Source organism: Panicum virgatum, chromosome 7N (assembly GCF_016808335.1).
Source record: "Panicum virgatum strain AP13 chromosome 7N, P.virgatum_v5, whole genome shotgun sequence".
In the NCBI taxonomy this organism is placed as follows: Eukaryota; Viridiplantae; Streptophyta; class Magnoliopsida; order Poales; family Poaceae; genus Panicum; species Panicum virgatum.
Window position 1 is genome coordinate 27,360,643 of NC_053151.1, and position 19,734 is coordinate 27,380,376.

General features: G+C 44.6%; 2 protein-coding genes and 2 pseudogenes across 2 annotated transcripts; 3 read left to right on the plus strand and 1 right to left on the minus strand.

Moving 5' to 3' along the window:
* Positions 1 to 201: 201 nt before the first annotated feature.
* Positions 202 to 4,294, plus strand: LOC120681457 (probable alpha-amylase 2). The gene is made up of 12 exons (XM_039962957.1): positions 202 to 729; positions 857 to 896; positions 1,068 to 1,105; positions 1,490 to 1,616; positions 1,694 to 1,920; positions 2,029 to 2,174; positions 2,289 to 2,407; positions 2,802 to 2,890; positions 2,969 to 3,091; positions 3,190 to 3,225; positions 3,491 to 3,589; positions 3,789 to 4,294. The coding sequence occupies exons 1-12, from the start codon at positions 718 to 720 to the stop codon at positions 3,978 to 3,980; spliced, it is 1,248 nt and encodes a 415-aa protein (XP_039818891.1). The 5' UTR covers positions 202 to 717; the 3' UTR covers positions 3,981 to 4,294.
* A 148-nt stretch (positions 4,295 to 4,442) lies between these two features.
* On the plus strand, positions 4,443 to 10,193 carry LOC120681458 (annotated as a pseudogene).
* Positions 10,194 to 11,423: 1,230 nt separating this feature from the next.
* LOC120681459 lies at positions 11,424 to 14,562 on the plus strand (annotated as a pseudogene).
* A 2,360-nt stretch (positions 14,563 to 16,922) lies between these two features.
* Positions 16,923 to 18,811, minus strand: LOC120683030 (putative disease resistance protein RGA4). The gene is made up of 2 exons (XM_039965043.1): positions 18,321 to 18,811; positions 16,923 to 18,052 (listed from the first exon to the last, which is right to left on the minus strand). Exons 1-2 carry the CDS (start codon positions 18,681 to 18,683, stop codon positions 17,117 to 17,119), a joined length of 1,299 nt encoding a protein of 432 aa, XP_039820977.1. The 5' UTR covers positions 18,684 to 18,811; the 3' UTR covers positions 16,923 to 17,116.
* Positions 18,812 to 19,734: the final 923 nt, after the last annotated feature.

Here is a 19,734-nt window from a genome sequence, read left to right on the forward strand (position 1 = left end):
CGTGCCGTATGGGCTGAATTAGGCCCGACCGGCTCTTTACATTTTACATTGGGGGCCTTGCATGTCGGTATGGGCTAAACCGGGTTTGACGAGACGGGCTTGGTTTGGCCCATCCACGAATCTAGACTATGGGCCAGATGATGGGCATCATCTTCCAACCCATCTTCCCCAATCCCTTTGACCTTTTCCTTTTTCCTTTTTGACTAATGTTCGTCCCCAAATCATTGGCAAATTCCCATCCGGCATCCGCACCCCGCAATCGCAGATTCTGTTCTGCCACACTCGTTCGTCAATCAGGAGTGCAGAACCAGATTGAAGCCGAGTGGTGCAAGCAAAGCTAAGCCGATTCTTTTCCCACCAGATCAGCAGCGGCGCGAACAAATTCGGAGCTCGCAGCCCGCGAATCGCCAGTAGTTCTCGGATTCTCGCCGGCCTCCAGACCCAGCCCGCCGCCCGCCGCCGAGCCTATCCGATCGGCGCGGGCGGTCCCCCGCCACCACTTGCGCGGGCGCGGGCGCGGCCGCCGCCGGGTTTGGGTGCGGCGGATTCCGGGGGGCACCGCCGCTCGCAAGTGGCAGCGCGGCGCCTCGTCGCGCGTGCCCACCCGCGCGGCTACATATCTACCGGCTTGGTGAAGGGGCGGTCCGTCGTCGGTTGCGGTGCGCGGTGGAGTCTCTCGCTGAGCGCGCCGGCTGCTGGAGCTCGGTCTGAGTTTGGATGGGCCAGATGGTGAGTCCACGGCCACCTTCCGCTCCCGTATCGTGCCGTACCGTGTCGTGATGCTGTTCTTGACGGCTTGACGCGCTTGATCGGCCTGCTGGTTCTGACGATGTGCTGAAATGGTGGAACTCTGCAGGTTTCGGATGATAAATTCGAAGAACAAGCAGCTCGCAATGGTACATTCCCGAACCTTGCATCTTTCCTAAGTTTCCTTGTCTGTTTTCATGTTCCGGTGGTTAAGTTTGCGGCGTTCAACGTATTGCTTCGTACATTCTGTTTGGTTTCTCGGCAGTTTGACCGAGCTTTTTCACAAAATTACGTTGCTGTCTTGTGGATTTTGTCGGCAGGTGGGATCATCAAGAATGGAAGGGAAATCTTATTCCAGGTGAGAATATGTCTGAAGCCTGTCTCTTGCTAAGTTGCTATCATGCTAAGGATCAAAGTTTCATGCCTAGAAATGCTACTGAATTGCTCTTCATGCGGAGTAATTATGTATTCAGTCGCGCAAGCACATAAAGAAGCCACTCCAATATAGTTAGATACTACTTGGCCATGCAATGAAGGATGATTCTACTATTTGTTACTTCTCAGTTATACTTTGTCATAAGGAATTTCTATCTTTGGTCACCTACTGGGATAATAGTTGAATGTTTTTTCCTCGAACATCAATTGTTGTTGAATGTGGATGTCAGCATTTCCTGCATGACTTTAGCAAGCAACATGACTTAGGCTATGCTTTCTTACATATTTCCCTTCGGCTATATTTTAGGCTTTTAACTGGGAATCCAATAAGCATAACTGGTGGAGTATGTTAGAGGAAAAAGTAACTGATCTGGCAGAATCTGGGTTTACATCAGCATGGCTTCCTCCACCAACTCAGTCATTATCTCGAGAAGGTAAGCTAAGCTAGTCAACATCTTCTTGTACATGAAGCATAGTTCAAAGATATGAGGCCTGACATGTTCTTTCGCAGGCTATCTACCACAGAACCTGTACTGCCTTGACTCTTGTTATGGTTCTCTGTCAGAGCTGAAATCATTGCTTCATAAAATGAATGAGCATAATCTAAGGGCTATGGCAGATGTTGTTATCAACCACCGAATTGGGACTACTCAAGGGTCCAATGGCATGTATAATCGATATGATGGCATCCCAATATCATGGGATGAACATGCTGTTACATCTTGTTCTGGTGGGAAGGTAATTTAGTCGAGTTGTTCCTGTTTTGACCTTTTACTTAGCACAGTATCTTGATGCATATTTTCTACTCTAAAGCCGTACATAACTTTGATGCATCTTCGCTATCAGGGAAACAAGAGCACTGGGGATAACTTTGATGGGGTTCCCAACATAGATCATACACAGACATTTGTACGGAAAGATATTATTGAATGGCTGATCTGGCTCAGGAGATCTGTTGGTTTTCAAGATTTCCGCTTTGATTTCACGAAAGGGTAAATAGTCTACTGGCTAGAGTAGTATCCACTGTGAAAGAAATAAACTATATGCCAACCTAATACTTGGCATTGCTAACATGCTGATTCGTCAACCTCTTTTGTTTAGTGCAGTTATGCAGCAAAGTTTGTGAAAGAATATATTGAGGAATCAAAACCTCTTTTTGCAGTTGGAGAATACTGGGATAGCTGTGAATATAGCCCCCCTGATTACCGATTGAACTACAATCAGGGTAAGAGATTTATAATAACATTCTTACTGATTACTTTAGTTAGTGATGCTCTGGCCTAAGCATGCAGGCGTGAATAGTTATTGCATTGAATTATGACTATTGCTACAATCTAAAACATTTTCTTCAATCAAAGATTTTCCTTTGTATATTATTATCTGTTGTCATGGTTGTGTCTTCAATTGCTTTACTCCTGGCCGCCGACTCTAGAAGCTATGCCTGACATGTTGTGGCTAATTTACAGTTGCAAATTCAGGGAAGTAATATGATTGTCTTTCTCAATATGAACCAAATGAAGTGTCAAAACTGCTTCCTCAAATTTGAAGCATGTTTCCTAGCCTTGTTCTGAATGTTTTCTTGTTTAGTATAGTATACTCAAGTTTCTTTTTCCTGGCAGATAACCACAGGCAGAGGATCATTAATTGGATAGATAGCACTGGAGGACTTTGCGCTGCATTTGATTTCACAACAAAGGGTATTCTTCAGGTCAGGAATGAAATTCCACTGCAGGAGCAAACAATTTTCTTTAGTGATTCATCTGAGTATTAATGCTGTTTCTATCAGGAAGCTGTCAAAGGAGAGTTGTGGCGGTTGAGAGATCCGGAAGGAAAGCCACCTGGTGTGATGGGATGGTGGCCTTCGAGATCAGTTACATTTATTGAAAATCATGACACAGGGTCAACTCAGGTATAATAGTCCTGTCATCCTTCTCTGGTCTGCACCAGCTTAGCTGTGTTAACATGTGCCAAGTATTCATGTGCTAATAGAAATGCTCACTATTTCAGGGTCATTGGCCTTTTCCATCTGATCATATTATGGAGGTATAGTGACTCTTTTAATTCTTCGTTTTGACTACTGGGCCCCTAACAAAGAAAAAAAAGGTTTCTGGTTCCACCGCTGACTATTATAATCTCATAAAGTTTAATTTCATAGGTAACAACTTTAACAGCTTATGACACTTCTAAAATTTGATTTTTTTTTATCAGCATAGTCACTCACCAAGTCATGTATTTTATATCAGCTTTCTGTTATTTTTTTTAGTACTCCACTTGCTGATTGACACATATATATCTGATGGTCTTTTAGGGACATGCATATATACTCACCCACCCTGGCATCCCTGCGGTGTTCTATGATCACTTCTATGACCAGGGATTGTCACTCCATGAGGAAATTGCCAAACTGGTATGCTGCTTGTACCTCTGTATCAGACCCTTCCTTTCCGTAGATGCCTTTTCATTAAAGAAAACCAGCAGGAGCTCTGCTGTTCATTAATCGGAGAAAATATTTTACAAAGAACAGAGGAAATAAGAAATTTCTAACATTTGAGAAAGAAGGGTCACCACACAACTAATGACGAATCCCGGATATGGTTTTTATCCAGATGCAAATCAGAAAATGCCAAGACATACATAGCCGTTCGTCAGTCAAAATATTGGAGGCGAAGTCAGACCTGTACTCTGCAATCATCGATGAGAAGTTGTGCATGAAGATCGGAGATGGGTCATGGTGCCCAAGTGAGCCAGAGTGGAGGCTGGCGGCCTCTGGAGACAGATATGCTGTGTGGCACAAGTAAAGCATTCCTCTCCTAAACAGGAGTAATCACCCTGTTAACTGAAGAACACCACGGGGAACATGTCTAAAAATGAAGGCTTGTAGATTAACCTGCTCAAAACTACAGTGGCTCACGTGTACGGTAGAGGGCAAACATGTAATGTAAATTAGAAATAATTGAGATGATGGGGCTGTCGTAAGTGGATTGCTGCTAGTGGGATTACCTGTATAATAAGAATATATAAGTAGGGTGCATATTCTCTGTGGATTATTTGATTCTGGACCTAGAAATTTGAATTAATCAGAGAATAAAGGCCTTGAGATTTAATTGAATTATTATCAGAGAATAGATGCCTTGAGATTTATTTGAATTATTATTATAGAATAGAGGCCTTGAGATTTAAATTTGTTTACACAGAGTGCTTAATTCTGACGAGCTTTTACAGTAGTCAAACATCATCTCTGTAATCTTTTTTAGGGTTCATCTCTGTAATCTTTTTTTAGGGTTCATCTCTGTAATCTTCTTGTGCAACTTGAAGAAATGTTCCCACTTAACAGAGCCTGACAAATCTTGCAAGGGAAGGAAGAACTTATCAAGTCGGCACCTCCTTCCCTCGCAAGGAGGAGGACATTATTGCAATCCAGTACCTCCCTTATCCGTTATTCCTCTCCATTCTATTTTTATTTACGATCAAATCCCCTCCGCTTCTCGAGCTCGTCTTGCTCCAGAATTCGTTATTCTTTCTGAGGGAGAAAGTAAATATCACCCACTCCTTCAAAATAAATGGCGGGATCGGATACAATCCAGTCCGGCAGTCCCGGTCTGGCGGGCCCCTCCTTCCCGCCCCCTGACGCCTCACCTCCGATGGCGGCGGCGCCACCGCCGCAGCACGACCACCACTACACCTCCGGCGGCCTGGGCTACTTCCACCTCCGCCTCGTGGGGCCCGCCTCCGCCCTGCTCCTCCTGCGCTCCGACCGCCTCTACTCCCTCTCCCCCTCCCGCCGCCGGGGCCACCGCCTTCGCCTCCTCCTCGCCCGCCCCCGTCGTCCACGCGCCCGCGACCTCCTGCTCAGCACATCCGGCTGCGCCCTTCGCCTCACGCACCGCTTCTCTGGCGGCGGAGCTCCGAGCGTCAACGGCCGGTCCATCCGCGCGAGGACCCCCGCCGAGCTGGCCGTCGGTGACGAGGTCTCGGTGCTATGGCACGGCGCCAGATACGGGCTCGTGGTGGAGAGGTTCGTTTCATGCGAAGGGGGTGGGGGCGGTGCGGCTGAGGCGCCAGGGTCCTGCCAGGAGGGGCCTGTGTTTGGGGCCGAGTCGCTGCGGAAGCGGCTCAGGGCGATCTCCGAGAGCGAAGATCCCCTTTCTTTCTTGAGGGATTCGAGTTGTCCAGGAAATGTCAGCGCAGATGCTGGAGTGGAAGAATGGAGGCAGGATGGCGCTGGTGAATTGTGCCTGGAGAACCCAACCAATCCCGTTTCTGAGGAGAATTTGCCGCAAGATGATTGCAATCTTGACCAGGAGAAGTGGGAATACCACCCTGCTGTTGCAAAAGGCGGCGATATTGATGCTGAGTTGTGTCAAGGGAATAAGGGATGCGATGATGACAATGAAGAGCGAACAGGATGTAGCAGTGGCAATGAAGAGCAGCATCATAGTGAGGGCTGCTATTCAGATGGGAGCACATTCTTCTTGAATCGCCTTGCGCGTATTGGATCTCTGTCTGACAGGCGAGCTGAACCACACAGTGGAGTTACACTGCCGCAACTTCTTCATCCCGTGGAGAGCAAGGAAAGGATAGAAAGAAGCAAGGTGTTGCATGCCACCATCCAAAGCTCATAGTGTTACAAAGGGAAGACAGTATGCGTGTTGTTGTTACTTCAGCTAACTTCATTCCAAGGCAGGTCAGTTTTTTGCTTCTTTCAAATGCTTAGCTTGGCCTCTATGCATCCTTGCCCAAAAACATGTTTTCTCTTGTTAGTTTGTGTTGCCATGAACCCACGGTATTTGCTAAAGGTTAATTTATGCAGTGGCATCTCATAACAAATACAGTGTGGTGGCAAGACTTTCCTCGTGGGACATCCCTGGACTATGCTGCACTTTTTGGTACAGCTGAGGACCAAAATTCTGATTTTGCTGCTCAATTAGTGTCATTCATAGCGTCCATGGTCAATGAAGTCCCTAGTCAGGCATATTGGATAAATGAGATTGCTAAGTACGATTTTGAGGGAGCTGGTGGCTACCTCATCGTTTCATTACCAGGCATACACACACGGAGTCCTCCTTATTTGGAGTCTAATTATTTCCTTTCAGTAAGTTTAATCTTACTAATATACTACAACATTTTTTTTTTGTAGTTTAGCCCTTTCAGCAAGAATATTAAACATGTGAATGCTTTGTACTAAACAATATACTGTTTACAAGTTCTGTACTTCCTAAGGAAGATACACTTTGGCCTAAGTGAACTTAACCTAAACTCAAAACTAGCCACTGCTTCAGTTAGAATAGAATTATCCTATCTGTGATGCCCTATTTTGTAACTAACCACTATCCATTGTTTTTTGTTGCAGGAGAAACATATTTTGCACAGAAAATCTGCACATAGAGCGTTTGTTGGTTGTGTTCAAACATCTGTAGTTGGCCTATCCCATCGGTTTCACATGCCATCAGATGCTGGGTCTCAACTGAGAGCCTTGTCTGCATTTCTTGGAAAATGCCGTGAGAATATGCATGGAACTACTGAAGTGATCTTGAAGAGGAACACAAATATACCTGCAGATGCAAATGCTGTGAGTGTACTTGTTGGTGATCTGGATAAATTTTCTGAGGAAGGTATGTATAGCTCAAAATATGTATTTTGCTGAATGTGGATCCACTTCCAAAAGCTTGTTGTGTTTCATTGCTCAGTGCAAAATAACAAATTGCTACCTTTATATCTTGTAATTAACAATGACCAATGTCCTCAAGCAGGTTCTGTCCAACTTGGTTTCTTGCCTAGAGAGGTTGCTAAGTGGGTAGCTCCCCTCAGTGACTCAGGATTATTCAATTTCTCTGGATTTATCTACCCTAGAGAAGCCTTGGAGGCTGCATTCGGAGTAACTAATACAAAAGCGCAATTGCTTCTGTATGTATCGAAGGTACATCAGAAAGTTTCTAAGAGACCTTTTTTCTTAAGTTTGCGGTACTATTGTGAAACTTCTCCATGTGTATCCTAAACGCTTTCAATGAAATCCAGGGTCCAGAGTTTTCTCGAATTTCAGGGCTGATCTGCGGCGAGCTTATCCCACCACTGTGCTCACTTATAGCATCCGTGAAGCGGTGCCTTGGACTTTGGCGGCTAGAAGAGGTTTGCAATTTTATATGATTAAATTATGTTGACGAAAGCATATAATTTATAAACTGAACTAAGGTTTGTTAAGCCGATTTAATATTTTTGTTGAAATCAGTGGGTATACTTACTGAAAGACTAAATGACTAATAGTGGTATGAAGCTGATTGATATAACTCAAAACCTTTTTTTGGTCACCATCTGTGAGCAAGTTTTCCAATTCTCGATTTCGAATGCCTTTGCACTAAGCGTTTAACTTTTCTGCACGGAGTCAAGCAACCAATATTACATTTCAATTTTTTTTCTCACTGTCACTGCTTGATGCAATTTGGTGCCAGTAGTATGGAGTGAAAGAATTTCACAGGAAACACTTCAATTTCCAAAGGTGCCTTCAATGAGAGCCTAAAACAGAAAAATAAATGTAAATTATAGGAATCAGATCGGCTTTACGCTTATTTCCTCTCGTTTGATCAGTTTGGTCTCTTGGTTTACACTTCATGACCGTTTAGATGCTTGTGTTACTTGTTCATACTACATGTCCTGTTTACTGATATTAACCAACGTTTTCTAATTCTACTTACACTGATTTCAAGCAGGTATTGTCAAACATCAAGTGGCCTGAAACACTCGAGACTGATTTTATCTACAGTGAGAAAACAATCGATGTTCCATTACTGTAATTTGTTATCGTATTAAGGTTTCTTACTCTAATAAATTATATAATAGGTGCTTCATCCATTGGGACTTCAATTAATCCACAGTTCATTGCAAGCTTTGCGTCTGCCACTGGTAAACGACTCCATCAGGATTTTGACTCTCAAGAGTCTGATCCAGAGGTAATTCTTAACTGTTTCCTGAAGCTTACTGTATACTGCGATATTTTATCTTGATGGACATGATCACTTAAGGGTTCCTTAATTTATCTAGTGGGGTTGCTGGACAGCAAAGCATGAGCTGAAGAAGCCATCAATCAGTCTGTTGTTTCCAACAATTGACAGGGTGAAAAAAGGGGCTTGTGGAATTCAATTGTGCCGGAGTTTGCTTTCTCTACCTGAGGTGGATTCTCTTTTGACATTGAAATATTCATCTATAAGAACTCATGACATATGTGCACTACATTCAATCTGGAAAGTCTGCACATTGAAATGGAAGTCATATATTTCTAGTTAGAGAAGCAAGTGCTAATGGGGTTCTTGAGCGGGTCGATAATGTAAAGAGGGGTAGAGGTAGACCTAAACTGACGTGGGATGAGTCGGTTAAGAGAGACCTTAAGGATTGGAATATCTCTAAAGAGATAGCTTTGGATAGGAGCGCTTGGAGACTAGCTATCAATGTGCCTGAACCTTGAACTTATTTCTTTCGGGTTTCATCTCTAACCTACCCCAACTTGCTTGGGAAAAAAAGGCTATGTTGTTGTTGTAGAGAAGCAAGTGCTAAAATACTTTAAAATTTGAGATTGCCCCCTGCGTAGGAGCTCTATGGCATATGACTTTATTTCTCATGCCAACCTCACATTATTCCTTTTTGCAGAAAACATGGCAAAGATTGAGATCAACCGGCTTATTCCATGATGCAATCCCTCAACAGTATGCCAGGATAGGGCATCCTATGCATGTTAAGGTATGTTTTGTTTGGGGTATGACATAGAATTAAATATTCTTGGCCTTTCTTTAGTTATTGGGAAATTATTGGAAAATAGTCCAAGGTTAATAATGGCAAAGAAATGACACCCAACAACAGTTCTTTCAGACTATTATATGGTTGAAGGCATTGATAGTCTGTTAGAGAAATGGTCCAGTTTTGGCTTCAACGGTTCAACTAATGGCTAATGCTCTTGATTTCATCCTTTCTGGATAAGCTGTCTACCATCATCTTGGATAGAAAAAAAAACTTGACCTGGGGGGAAGACCGCCCCCACGCCATTATATTAAGAAGACATTCTCACACAGGTGCCCTATCCTGGCACAACCCTTCCCCAGACCCCGCACAGTGCGGGAAGCCTACGGCACTGGGTACGCCCTTTTCTCACACAGGTCAAGAAAACTCCCGAACCTCTGTCTCCACTCATACATAATGGCCCGTCGCCTTGTGAGCTAGGCCGGACCCCAGACTATGCTTTGGATATAGGAACAGGCGAGGGGATTTTTTTGTGCAAAGCACGGGAGTCTAACTCCCGACCTGGAGGTTCGCAACTGGATGTCCTACCAATCGGGCTAAAGCCCCCTTTGGATAGAAGCATCCTATGTAACTTCCTTGCTGCTGTTTACCTTGAGTTATTGTTGCATAATAATGATGCTGCCTGAAAAAGTGAAAAGTTCAATTTCTTACATAAACTCCAGCTATGATTGTGACACTATTCTCTATGACAGGTTGCTCAAAGACGCTTTAAGTCGCAATTTGGTGGACACTTGTTCGGCTGGACTTACTGTGGGTCTCACAATTTCAGTCCGGCAGCATGGGGGCAACTCCTTTCTCCTCCCTCCAAAGCAAATCCTACCGAAGCCAGATCAGCATCTTCTGGCCCAAGGCTGCACATTTGCAACTATGAGCTCGGCATCATACTTATTTCTCCACCACCAGGCAAGTCAAAGCATGGAAGTGAAAGTAGGCACAGTATGAAGGCCATTGCCCTACCATTTGTCGTGCCTCCACCGCGATACGAGGGGTGCGATAGGCCAGCGACTCGGTTGGCCATGCGAGAGGCTGCGGCTGAAGCTTGTGTTCTGCAGAGTAACGATGTTGTAGACTTGTCAGACGACACTGATGAAGATGTGCCAGATGAAGATGATGAGCAGGAAGCTGAGCTATCTGATTGTTCTCAACAAGGGAAGGAAGATGAGAAGATTTATGCAGAGACCCTATGGGGGCAGGTCGATTCTTCTCAGATCCAGAAAAAGGATTAGTGAAGTTGGAGTTCAGTTCTTTGTGCAGTCTTACAGATTCAATTCGTTGAACTAAGTTCAATGGAGAGGTGTCATAAGAAGAGTACAATACAGAAGGTTGATGTGACAGACTGTTTAAAAAGCTGTTCTTGGAACTTCCTGAAGGAGAGCAAGTTGTTGTATTCACTCCGTTCGGCTGGAGCAGCAGGCTGCTTCCGGCTGCAGCTAGCTGCCTGCTGGCTGCGGCTAGCTGCTTTCGGCTGCTGCAGCGCAGCCAGCAATTGAGCAGCCGAGGACTCCTGAAGATTTAAAGTCTGATTTCAAGGGCAGGCAAGCACAATCTGAGGACTAGAAAGGCTGCCCGAGCCAGGATTCTACCTTATTACTGAAGCAGATAATGCTGATTCCATTTTTTATTGATTTGTCTGATTAGATTTATGTTGTGTAGATATCCTGTAAGTCATTCTTTCCTGTATTGAAAAATTTTGGTTGTTTATGCACAATCATCATTATTCATTCATTAGACGATTGTGCAGCGCTGTACATAGTTTGTTGAATACTCTGTTCTAAAAAACAAACAAGTCATCTTAAAATTTTTAAAACAAAATAACAAGACAACAATGACCATGTTTGCCTTTTGAAATAGTGTAAGATGACTTGTTATTTAAAACAAAATTTGAATTCTAGAATAACTTTACAATAATATACCGAAGATTCACGCTTCAGACATGAGTGGTCTCCATTTCCCGGCCTGTCAATCTCCTGTCGGCATGCCCGGACGCTGAGTTCGTTGCAAATACGTAGGGGGAGTTTAGTTCCCAAAAATTTTCACCTCGAAATTTGTGTTTTTCTCTTTGAATACATGTATAGAGCACTAAATGTAGTTAAACAATAAAACTAATTACACAGTTTGGATGTACACGACGATACGAATCTTTTGAACATAATTAGTGCATGATTAGCCATAAGTGCTACAATAACCCACATATGCTAATGATGCGGTCAAATGCCTCAAAAAATTCGTCTCGCGGTTTTCAGATGAGTTCTAAAATTAATTTTTTAATTAGTGTCTGAAAAACCCTCCCGATATCTGTTCAAACTGTTGATGTGACACCAAGAAAATTTGGTTTGGCAACTAAACGGCCCCTAAACAGCATCGCAACATCCGAGCCGTCCAATCGGGATCTGGACAGTACGTCACGCTTTTCCCGTTTCGATTCGCCGTTTGCTGAGCACAAAAAGATCCACAGGAAAAATAAGCGGGCGACGTGGCAGCGTGACGCCTCACTCCAGCTCCAGCAGGCAGCAGCCCCACAGCCACCGGGGACGACGGGGCAGCCCCACCGCCCCCCACGCGGGCGTGCCCTGCGCCACCACCACCTTCCGGCCGCTCCCGGCGTCGCGCACTCGCCTTCTCACACCTCCGCAAGCCCAGCCCCAGCCCCATCGAGCGGCAGAGCCCATGGCCCCCTCGCCGCTGCTCGTCCGGCCGCCGGCGCCGGCCAGCTCGCCCCTTTCCCCTCGCCGGTGCCCGCCCGCGGTAGCCGCGGCGGCGTCGGTCCGCGCGGCTCCCGCCCCCACCGCCGCGTCCCCATTCTCTAGGTTATCTTGTCCTCCCTCCCCTCCCCTCCCCTCCCCTCCCCCTCCTCTCTCCCTCAAAGTTTTCGTGGTGACATGGTTTCTCTTGGTCGCGCAGGCTCCGTACCAAGTGCACGTTCGCCGCGTCGGATGTCAGGGAGGACTACTCCTCCACCCCGATCGATATTGTCGCTGATGTGAAGACCGAGAAGGCATGTACTACGTATTTGAGCAGCTGAAGTCTCTACCATTTCAGCATTTGTCAGGTTAAGCCGGTTTTTCCTCACCGTTCTGAAGTGTTTCTCTATGGTTGCAGATTGTGGTGTTGGGCGGAAGTGGATTCGTTGGCTCTGCGATTTGCAAAGCTGCTGTTTCTGAAGGCATTGAGATTGTGAGCTTGAGCAGGTACCTCTTTTCCTCTTGTATGAGAAGCGACTAAACTGATATGGAAATCAATTCACTATGAAGCAGTTGCAGTTTCCACATTCCAGAATATATTCAATAATTTTAAGTTTTGACTCCCATCTATTGATTTCTTCAGCGGCCCCTTTATTTTACCAAATTTAACGACCCGAGTTCATGGTCATTAATCTGTATGCCAATGAAACATGAAAGGTTACCCTTGTAGTGTTTTTGGGTACCAAACCTGCATTGTGGTGACATTTACACATTCTGCTTCATTTTGTGTTGATGGGCAGGTCAGGAAGACCATCTTAGTATCTTACTTTGATTCCTGGATTGATCAAGTAAATTGGCAAGCAGGTACGCTTATGATATTATATGTTGTGGCAAGTTTGGTGATTAGCTTTAGCTCCCTCAGGTTAGTTAACTTAATTCCCTTACTTGTTAGGTCTCCCAAATTATACCTTTACCAAGTGATTGGGCATACAATTGAATGGAGAATGGAAATAATTAAATAATAAAATTCCTCATCTAGGGCAATAGCTGTTCTGTAAGAAATACATTATGTATTGATGTCACCGTCATGCTTGTTTTTGACATATATTGGCTATTGCAAAATAATGTAAACATAAATATATTGTGTCTTTATTTTGGCCTTGCTCACTGGCTTATTACAATTCTCTTTATTTGTGAAAACAAATGGTTTAACAAAGTGCAACTGAGACTGAATTTCCTGTTACAAACTTGTCCTGCAAATATGTGGCAGACCCACATGGTCTGATAATCGATTTTTTAGAGATTATGATTTAAATGTTGTGTGGCACTCTAGTATTTAATTTAAGCATCTTAATGTGATGTAGGAGATGTTTTCTACGCAAGATGGGATGAAGTATTGGTTGGAGCTACTGCTGTTGTGTCCACCCTTGGAGGATTTGGCAATGAAGAACAAATGAAAAGGATAAATGGTGAGGCAAATATCATAGCAGTAAATGCTGCAAAAGAATATGGTAAGTATTATGTAATGTCCTATGACAATGATACGCCAATTTGTATGCAACTACGTTCTATATTGGCAATTTAGGAGATTGACGTGAGTTGACTAAGATTGTTCAAACAGCTACATAGAAAGACACTTTATTTTTCTTTTATGGGGCTATGCATTTGGCACCAATGTGATTTGGCTCATGTCACTGCCGCCAACCCCCCCCCCCCCCCCCCCAACCCCCAGGTAGGGGTATAAAAATCCTGCTTTGACAACTATTTGTAATAGTTTGGTGGTAATGTAAATTACTATATGTTGGCACTTAAATGTTGGAACCTGACTGTCATAAAACAATTATATGAACCTAAAGAAAGATGGTAAGAAACCTAGTTGCTTTTTTTTTTCTAAAGTCATGTCTACTTAGTGCGACCAACATATCGACCTTTAGTTTCATCAGAATTTGAGCTACGGGGATCTGGTTATCTGCAACTTTTAATTATCAAAGTTTAAGTTACAGTATTTGGTTAGAGATTGCTTTCTTAGTTTAATCTTCTCAAGGAATGACATGAGGTGGATTATTGTGTTACCTTATCCTTTCCTTTGGGGTTGTTTATAAATAAAAGAGCATATAATAAGCAATTAAGCATATTCATGACTACAATCTTGAGCCATGAGCTTATGCTTAGTAACTAACTCTGTTCATGACTACAATCTTCCATCCTTTCTTCTTACCTCGGGATACGTCACGGGTAAGAGAAAGGCTGAGTCTGAAGTCCTCGCAAAATACCCAGGCTCAGGTTAGAAACACTTCACAACATTATCCTCAGATTTTCTCTCTAAATTTATACATCTTGTCATCTTTTGAACCTACTTTTCTTTATCTTCTACAGGTGTTGTGTTGAGGCCAGGCTTTATTTACGGTAAAAGGAAAGTAAATGGCTTTGAGATACCGCTCGACACTGTCGGAGAACCATTAGAGAAGCTGCTTTCCTCGGTTGAAAACTTCACCCCGTTGAGTTCACTGCCTGCTTCTGACCTAGTCCTTGCACCCCCTGTGAGCGTGGATGATGTCGCCTACGCTGCAATAAACGCAGTCGTAGATGACAGCTTCTTTGGGGTGTTCACGATCGAGCAAATCAAGGAAGCCGCTGCCAAAGTAAGATTGTGAACCTGGAGCCTTGTTTCGCTGTCTCTGAAGGTGTCATAGATGGAAAGTTTCTAAATTCAGCAGTAACTCGAATGATCCCTGTGGATCTTTACCCACTGAATCTTTGACCATAGTCGATAGTTCAGAAATTAGTGCAACTTAGTTCTTTTGTTTATGCTGGAATTTTGCACCCCTCAGGAGCCAACTGAACGAATTGTACCGTGGGTTGCAGAATTTGTCATGTCGGTCGAATAGGGTTTATTATGATGGGTTCTTGCGTTCACCGTTCTCGTCGACGAGGTTGAGTTTGACGGTGATGCCGCCCGGGAGGCGCCTGCCGTTGGCGGCCAGGCCTCGACGGCGCGCAACACACGCATGGCGTCGTCTAGATGTAAACCCGGCCACGAGCGAGTACCACCGCGGCGACGAATAGGAGACGAACCGTGTGAGGTGACGGACAAAGAGGGAGGGAGGGGTCAGGGGAGTGACGATGTGAGAAGGTTGAGCTTCTTAAAAACAAAAAGCCCTAGGAGATCGAGGGCAAGGAGCAACTATCTAGCTATAATGCTATATAGTACAACCTTTCAATCTGTGCCCGAAAAGCCTGGTGCAGGCAGGAATTTGGACATAGGCACTGTTTGTTTCCTTACAGTTTTCATGACCTAGACGCTATGGGCTGTGTTTAGGCTTGCTCCAACGATACACGCTAAAGGTCCCCCTCACCCTATATTCGGTGCACAGTACTCCCGCTACCCTCTCCAACGGCGCCCCCTATCCGTGCCCCCCGTGTCCGGGGAGCTCGCTCCTCCCCTCAAATATAGAGGGAGTTGAAACTCCCTCTATATTCTAATCACATCGTTTCTTTATAATATTAATCTCGTTTGAATTCCGTAACATGATGATAATGCGTATTATGACAGTACAAATATTGTATGATTTTTTTAAATTCAAAAACGATAAATAAATAGTTAGTTAATGAGTGATAGTATATAGAGGGAATAGATATGGGGGGAATGGTTGGAGAGAAGGAGCTATAGGGGGAGGAATCTTTTGGAGGGAGGTAGTAAAATATAGTAAATAGTACGTTTGAGGGGAGTTGGATGTGGGGAATGGTTGGAGATAGCCTTAGTTTCCAAAAAACTCCCCCCCATTCCAAACTTTCCATCACATCGACATCACATCGAAATATTAAATATAGCAAATGACGTATGCATAGAGCATTAAATGTAGGTAAATAAAAAAACTAATTGCATAGTTTTGATGTACACGACGAGACGAATCTTTTGAGCCTAGTTAGGTCATGTTAGGACAACAATTACCACAAACAAACGAAAATTGCTACAGTGTCCGATGTGACTTTTCGCATCCACTTTTCCCTGCATCTAAACACAGCCATGCATAACTTGGAACACATTACACATCTTATCACGCAACATGGCCCAAGTGAACGTGAACAACAGAGATTGCTCAGCTCAGTCACTGAATTCAAGCCTCGCCAGACCCAGACCCTGGAACAGACCAGAACGGCCTCACGCTGTTGTAGTGTCAGAAATGGTGTTACAATAGTCAAACTTATGATCAATTTTATTTCGTCATCGATGCTGAATGGTTCTATGATGATCCAGCCTTGTCACAATTCAATATTGGAACGTCACAAGTGGGTAATATGGATGACACAAATGACCCGTGACAAAAATATTTGTTTTTCTGTGATTTTTTTACGTTTATCGTAAATTTGAAGTGCAAGTGCTTCGTCACCAATAATTAACGACGAACCATAAAATTTCGTTATAGATAGGCATTATTCAATGATGAAATTTAGAACATCACAAGGAAAATGTCGCGGATGGGCACATTTTTACTAGTGAAGGTTGTGGTAACTAATAAATCTGACATTTCTTATTATGCCAACATTTTTCTAAAGAGCATCTATAAGTGGGGATTCAGAAACATGACACTCTGTACTCAGTTAAGCATCTCACAGAAGATGAATTTGCAATAAATAATTTCCCCTACGTGGTTTATATGCAAGAATTGATCGGTTAGATTAGATAGAAAACCATTATTTCCCCTAGGTGAACCATAAAAACCTCTAATTTTTTTTTAATATTCCGAAGATCTCATTTCAACCGTGCAACCACATCTACTGATATGCACTTTGAGGCAAACTATCAAGGTTAATTGGGTGGCTAGGTGCCCAATACCAATCAAATGCCTATTTGAAATTGTACATAAAAAAATTTAATCTAGTGTTTGAAGATTATAAATGACATTATTGTACCACCCCAAATATTAAGTGGTAAACGAAGTATGAAATGCCTCGACATGACAGGAAGCAAAGGGGCCTGCAACTTCTTACAGTTCTAGAATTATGCTTCTGGAATTTAAATACTTGCATTATATTCCGCTACCACAGTGGTGACCTGAAAAGGATGTGGTGTAACCAGAATCTCAACGGATGTGAACTATAAGGTGGGTGTGTGTGTGTGTCTATATATATATATATATATATATATATATATATATATATATATATATATATATATATATATATATATATGCAGAATTCCATCAGTTGATGCACTTCTTTCAAATCATCTAAGATCATGGCAACCAGTAGTATTCACTGTAGGCATGGAACAAGATGGATGACTGAACTAAATCATTGATATACACATGTCCAATTTTATTCTCTATCACATTGCACAAAGCGAAATACTTTTTGATAACACCATCAACTTAGTAAGTGAACTACATTTTGGAAACAGTTGATAGAAAAGAAAATGATGCAGCACCTTAGTATATGTAATATGGTCATATGCTTGTAAGTCAACTCTAATGATGGTAAACTTCGTAATGTGATTTTTCCAAGTGCGACAGCTCATTTTCCAAGACATCTACCCATTTATCTTCATCTGTTTCATGGCGTAACATGCTTCCTAGTGTCTTAATTACTAACGGCAGTCCCTGACATCTTTTAACAATGTTCTTCCCAATCTCAATCAGATTTGCTGGAGCGTCAAACGCTTGATTAGGAAATACAACTTGGTTGAACAAGGACCAGCTCTCATCAATACTTAAGCAGCTTGGGCGATGGGAAGGCATTGTCTGCACTAGTCTGGCAACTTCCTCGCTCCGAGAGGTTAATATGATTTTACAAATCCTTGCAAAACACATAGGCAGACACAATGATTCCCAGCAGTCTCCTCGCTCATTCTGTACATCATCCAACACAAGTAGAATTCTCTTATCCTTCATCTCATCGGCCAGTTTCTCCTGAAGGTCAGAAAGTTCTGTAAAATCGCATGCCCCTTGCGTTAATGAATTGATGATGTCCCTTGTTATTGTACTGACATCGAAATTCTCAGACACATAAACCCAAGCATGGTTGTCAAATGACTGGCGCACTCTCGGGTCGTTGTACACAAGTTGTGCTAGCGCTGTCTTGCCTAATCCTCCGGTACCAACAATTGCCATGACGGATACATGCCTTCCTCCATTATTTTCCCCTTCCCCAGACAGTATTTTCTCCACAATTATATCTATATCTTTGTCTCGCCCAAGAATCCCCTTCTCAAGTACACAAGAGGTGGTATGCCTCAGACTACTGACATCAGGAGTGAGCAGTCTCTCTCCATCATCCTCTGATAAACTGAAATGGGTTGAGAAATGCTTGATTTCGTCAAATCTCTCTGTTATTTTGGTTACTCGAGAAAGGAACTCATATGGAACCTGTACGACACCAGTGTCGCCGGAGTCTGTCTCATTTTCCTGTTTTGATCAAGAAAGAAGAAAAGCTTAACCAGCATTAATGTACACTTCCATTTTATAGTTATTTTTTTGATAGATCCATTTTATAGTTATTAATGCAACAATAAGAAGCCAAATATGATTTTGTGATGAAAAAACCAAGCAGAACAGAAACCTTTTGTGCAAATTAACATGAATAGAAATATACTAGATTAGAGCGAGTTCAAAGACACAAGAATGAACAAAACTTTCAATAAATAAATTTCTGTGAGGTGGTATATAAAGTAACCTCGTGGCGCTTGCGCTTGCCGGTGAAGTGATATCTGGTTGATTGTTTGAGGGCCTCCATCTTACAGCGGCCGGCTTGATACTCATACTCCTTAACAACGCCCTCGATGTCTTCCGCCAGCTCCTTGAGCTCCCTGAGCCGCAGCCTGGTGGATTCCTCCCGGATGTTCCAGTGCTCCTCAGCGTCGTGCAGGGTTGCCAGGATCCGTCGTGTGGTTCTCTCCAGCTTCCTTAGGTCCTCCAGATCCATGGCCACCCATGACGACGATGAGGGTACCAAGGTGAATGCCCGTAGGAAGGAGAAGAGCTTCTCCCATGCCGTCCCGGCGGAGAGAGCTGGTGCCAGCACCGCTACTCCGGACATCCTGATCCACCTTTGGGCTTTGGTTGGGCTGGTTGACCAGGATGAACACGGGGATGTAGGGAAAGAGTAGGAGCCTTCCCGACAAGGGCAGTGATCAACGGGACAGATTCATCACATGGTAGGCCCAAGCAGGGAAGCAGAGACCTTTCTTTATAAAGAGCTAAGGCAGCCAGCTACTCCCTCGGCTCCAAAAGTCATTGCAGAGATTCCAGAATACATTAACAAGAAGATAAAATGATCGTGCTCGGTCCTATTTATTATTCATGTTTGAGCTCTTTTATCATGCTTGGAAATACTTTGCAATACTTTCCAATGCCTTCCAATACCTCTGCAAAAAAAGTTTATTTGTTGAGTTTATTGTTCAAAGGGCATTCTTGTCATTGCGCATCCTCAAATAAAAAAGGAATCATCCGATCCCCTCCCTCTCTGGATGCTCGCCCCCCATGAGTGACGACGCTCGCCCTCCGCCGGTCCGCCCCTCCCTGACCCTCGCCCCGCGACGACCCGTGACGGCGCTCGCCCCGCCGCCGACGGAGTGCCATCGCCTGCGCCCTCCCCGGACGCTCGCACCGCGTCGCCCTGTGACGGGCGCTCGCCCCGCCATCGCCTGCGCCATACTCGGACGCTTGCACCGCGCCGTGCCCTCCCTGGACGCCCGCCCCGCGCCGCCCTGTTGAGGGCGCTGACCCCGCCGCCGACGGCGTGGCTTCGCCTCGCCCAGTCCGCGCTCCCGGCGTCCTCGTCCAGCACGCTTGCCTAGCTCCCTCCGGGTTTCTCCTGCCGGCCTCGTGGACGCTGCCTCCCTCCACGCCCCCGGCGGCCTCCCAACACACGGGGCAAGGCGGTCAGCGGTGAGGCGGTCGAGGCGGTGAGCGGTGAGGCGGTCAGCGGTCGAGGCGGTGCGCGGTCGAGGCGGTCGACGGGCGCCCTGGTGACTGGGCCGACGGCTAGCACGGCGCGGGAGGCGTCGGAGGAGAGGGCGGCGGTGACCACGGCAAGGCCAGGGTCAGAGGACACGAAGGGGATGGAGAGGGGGGGGGGTGAGGCGGCG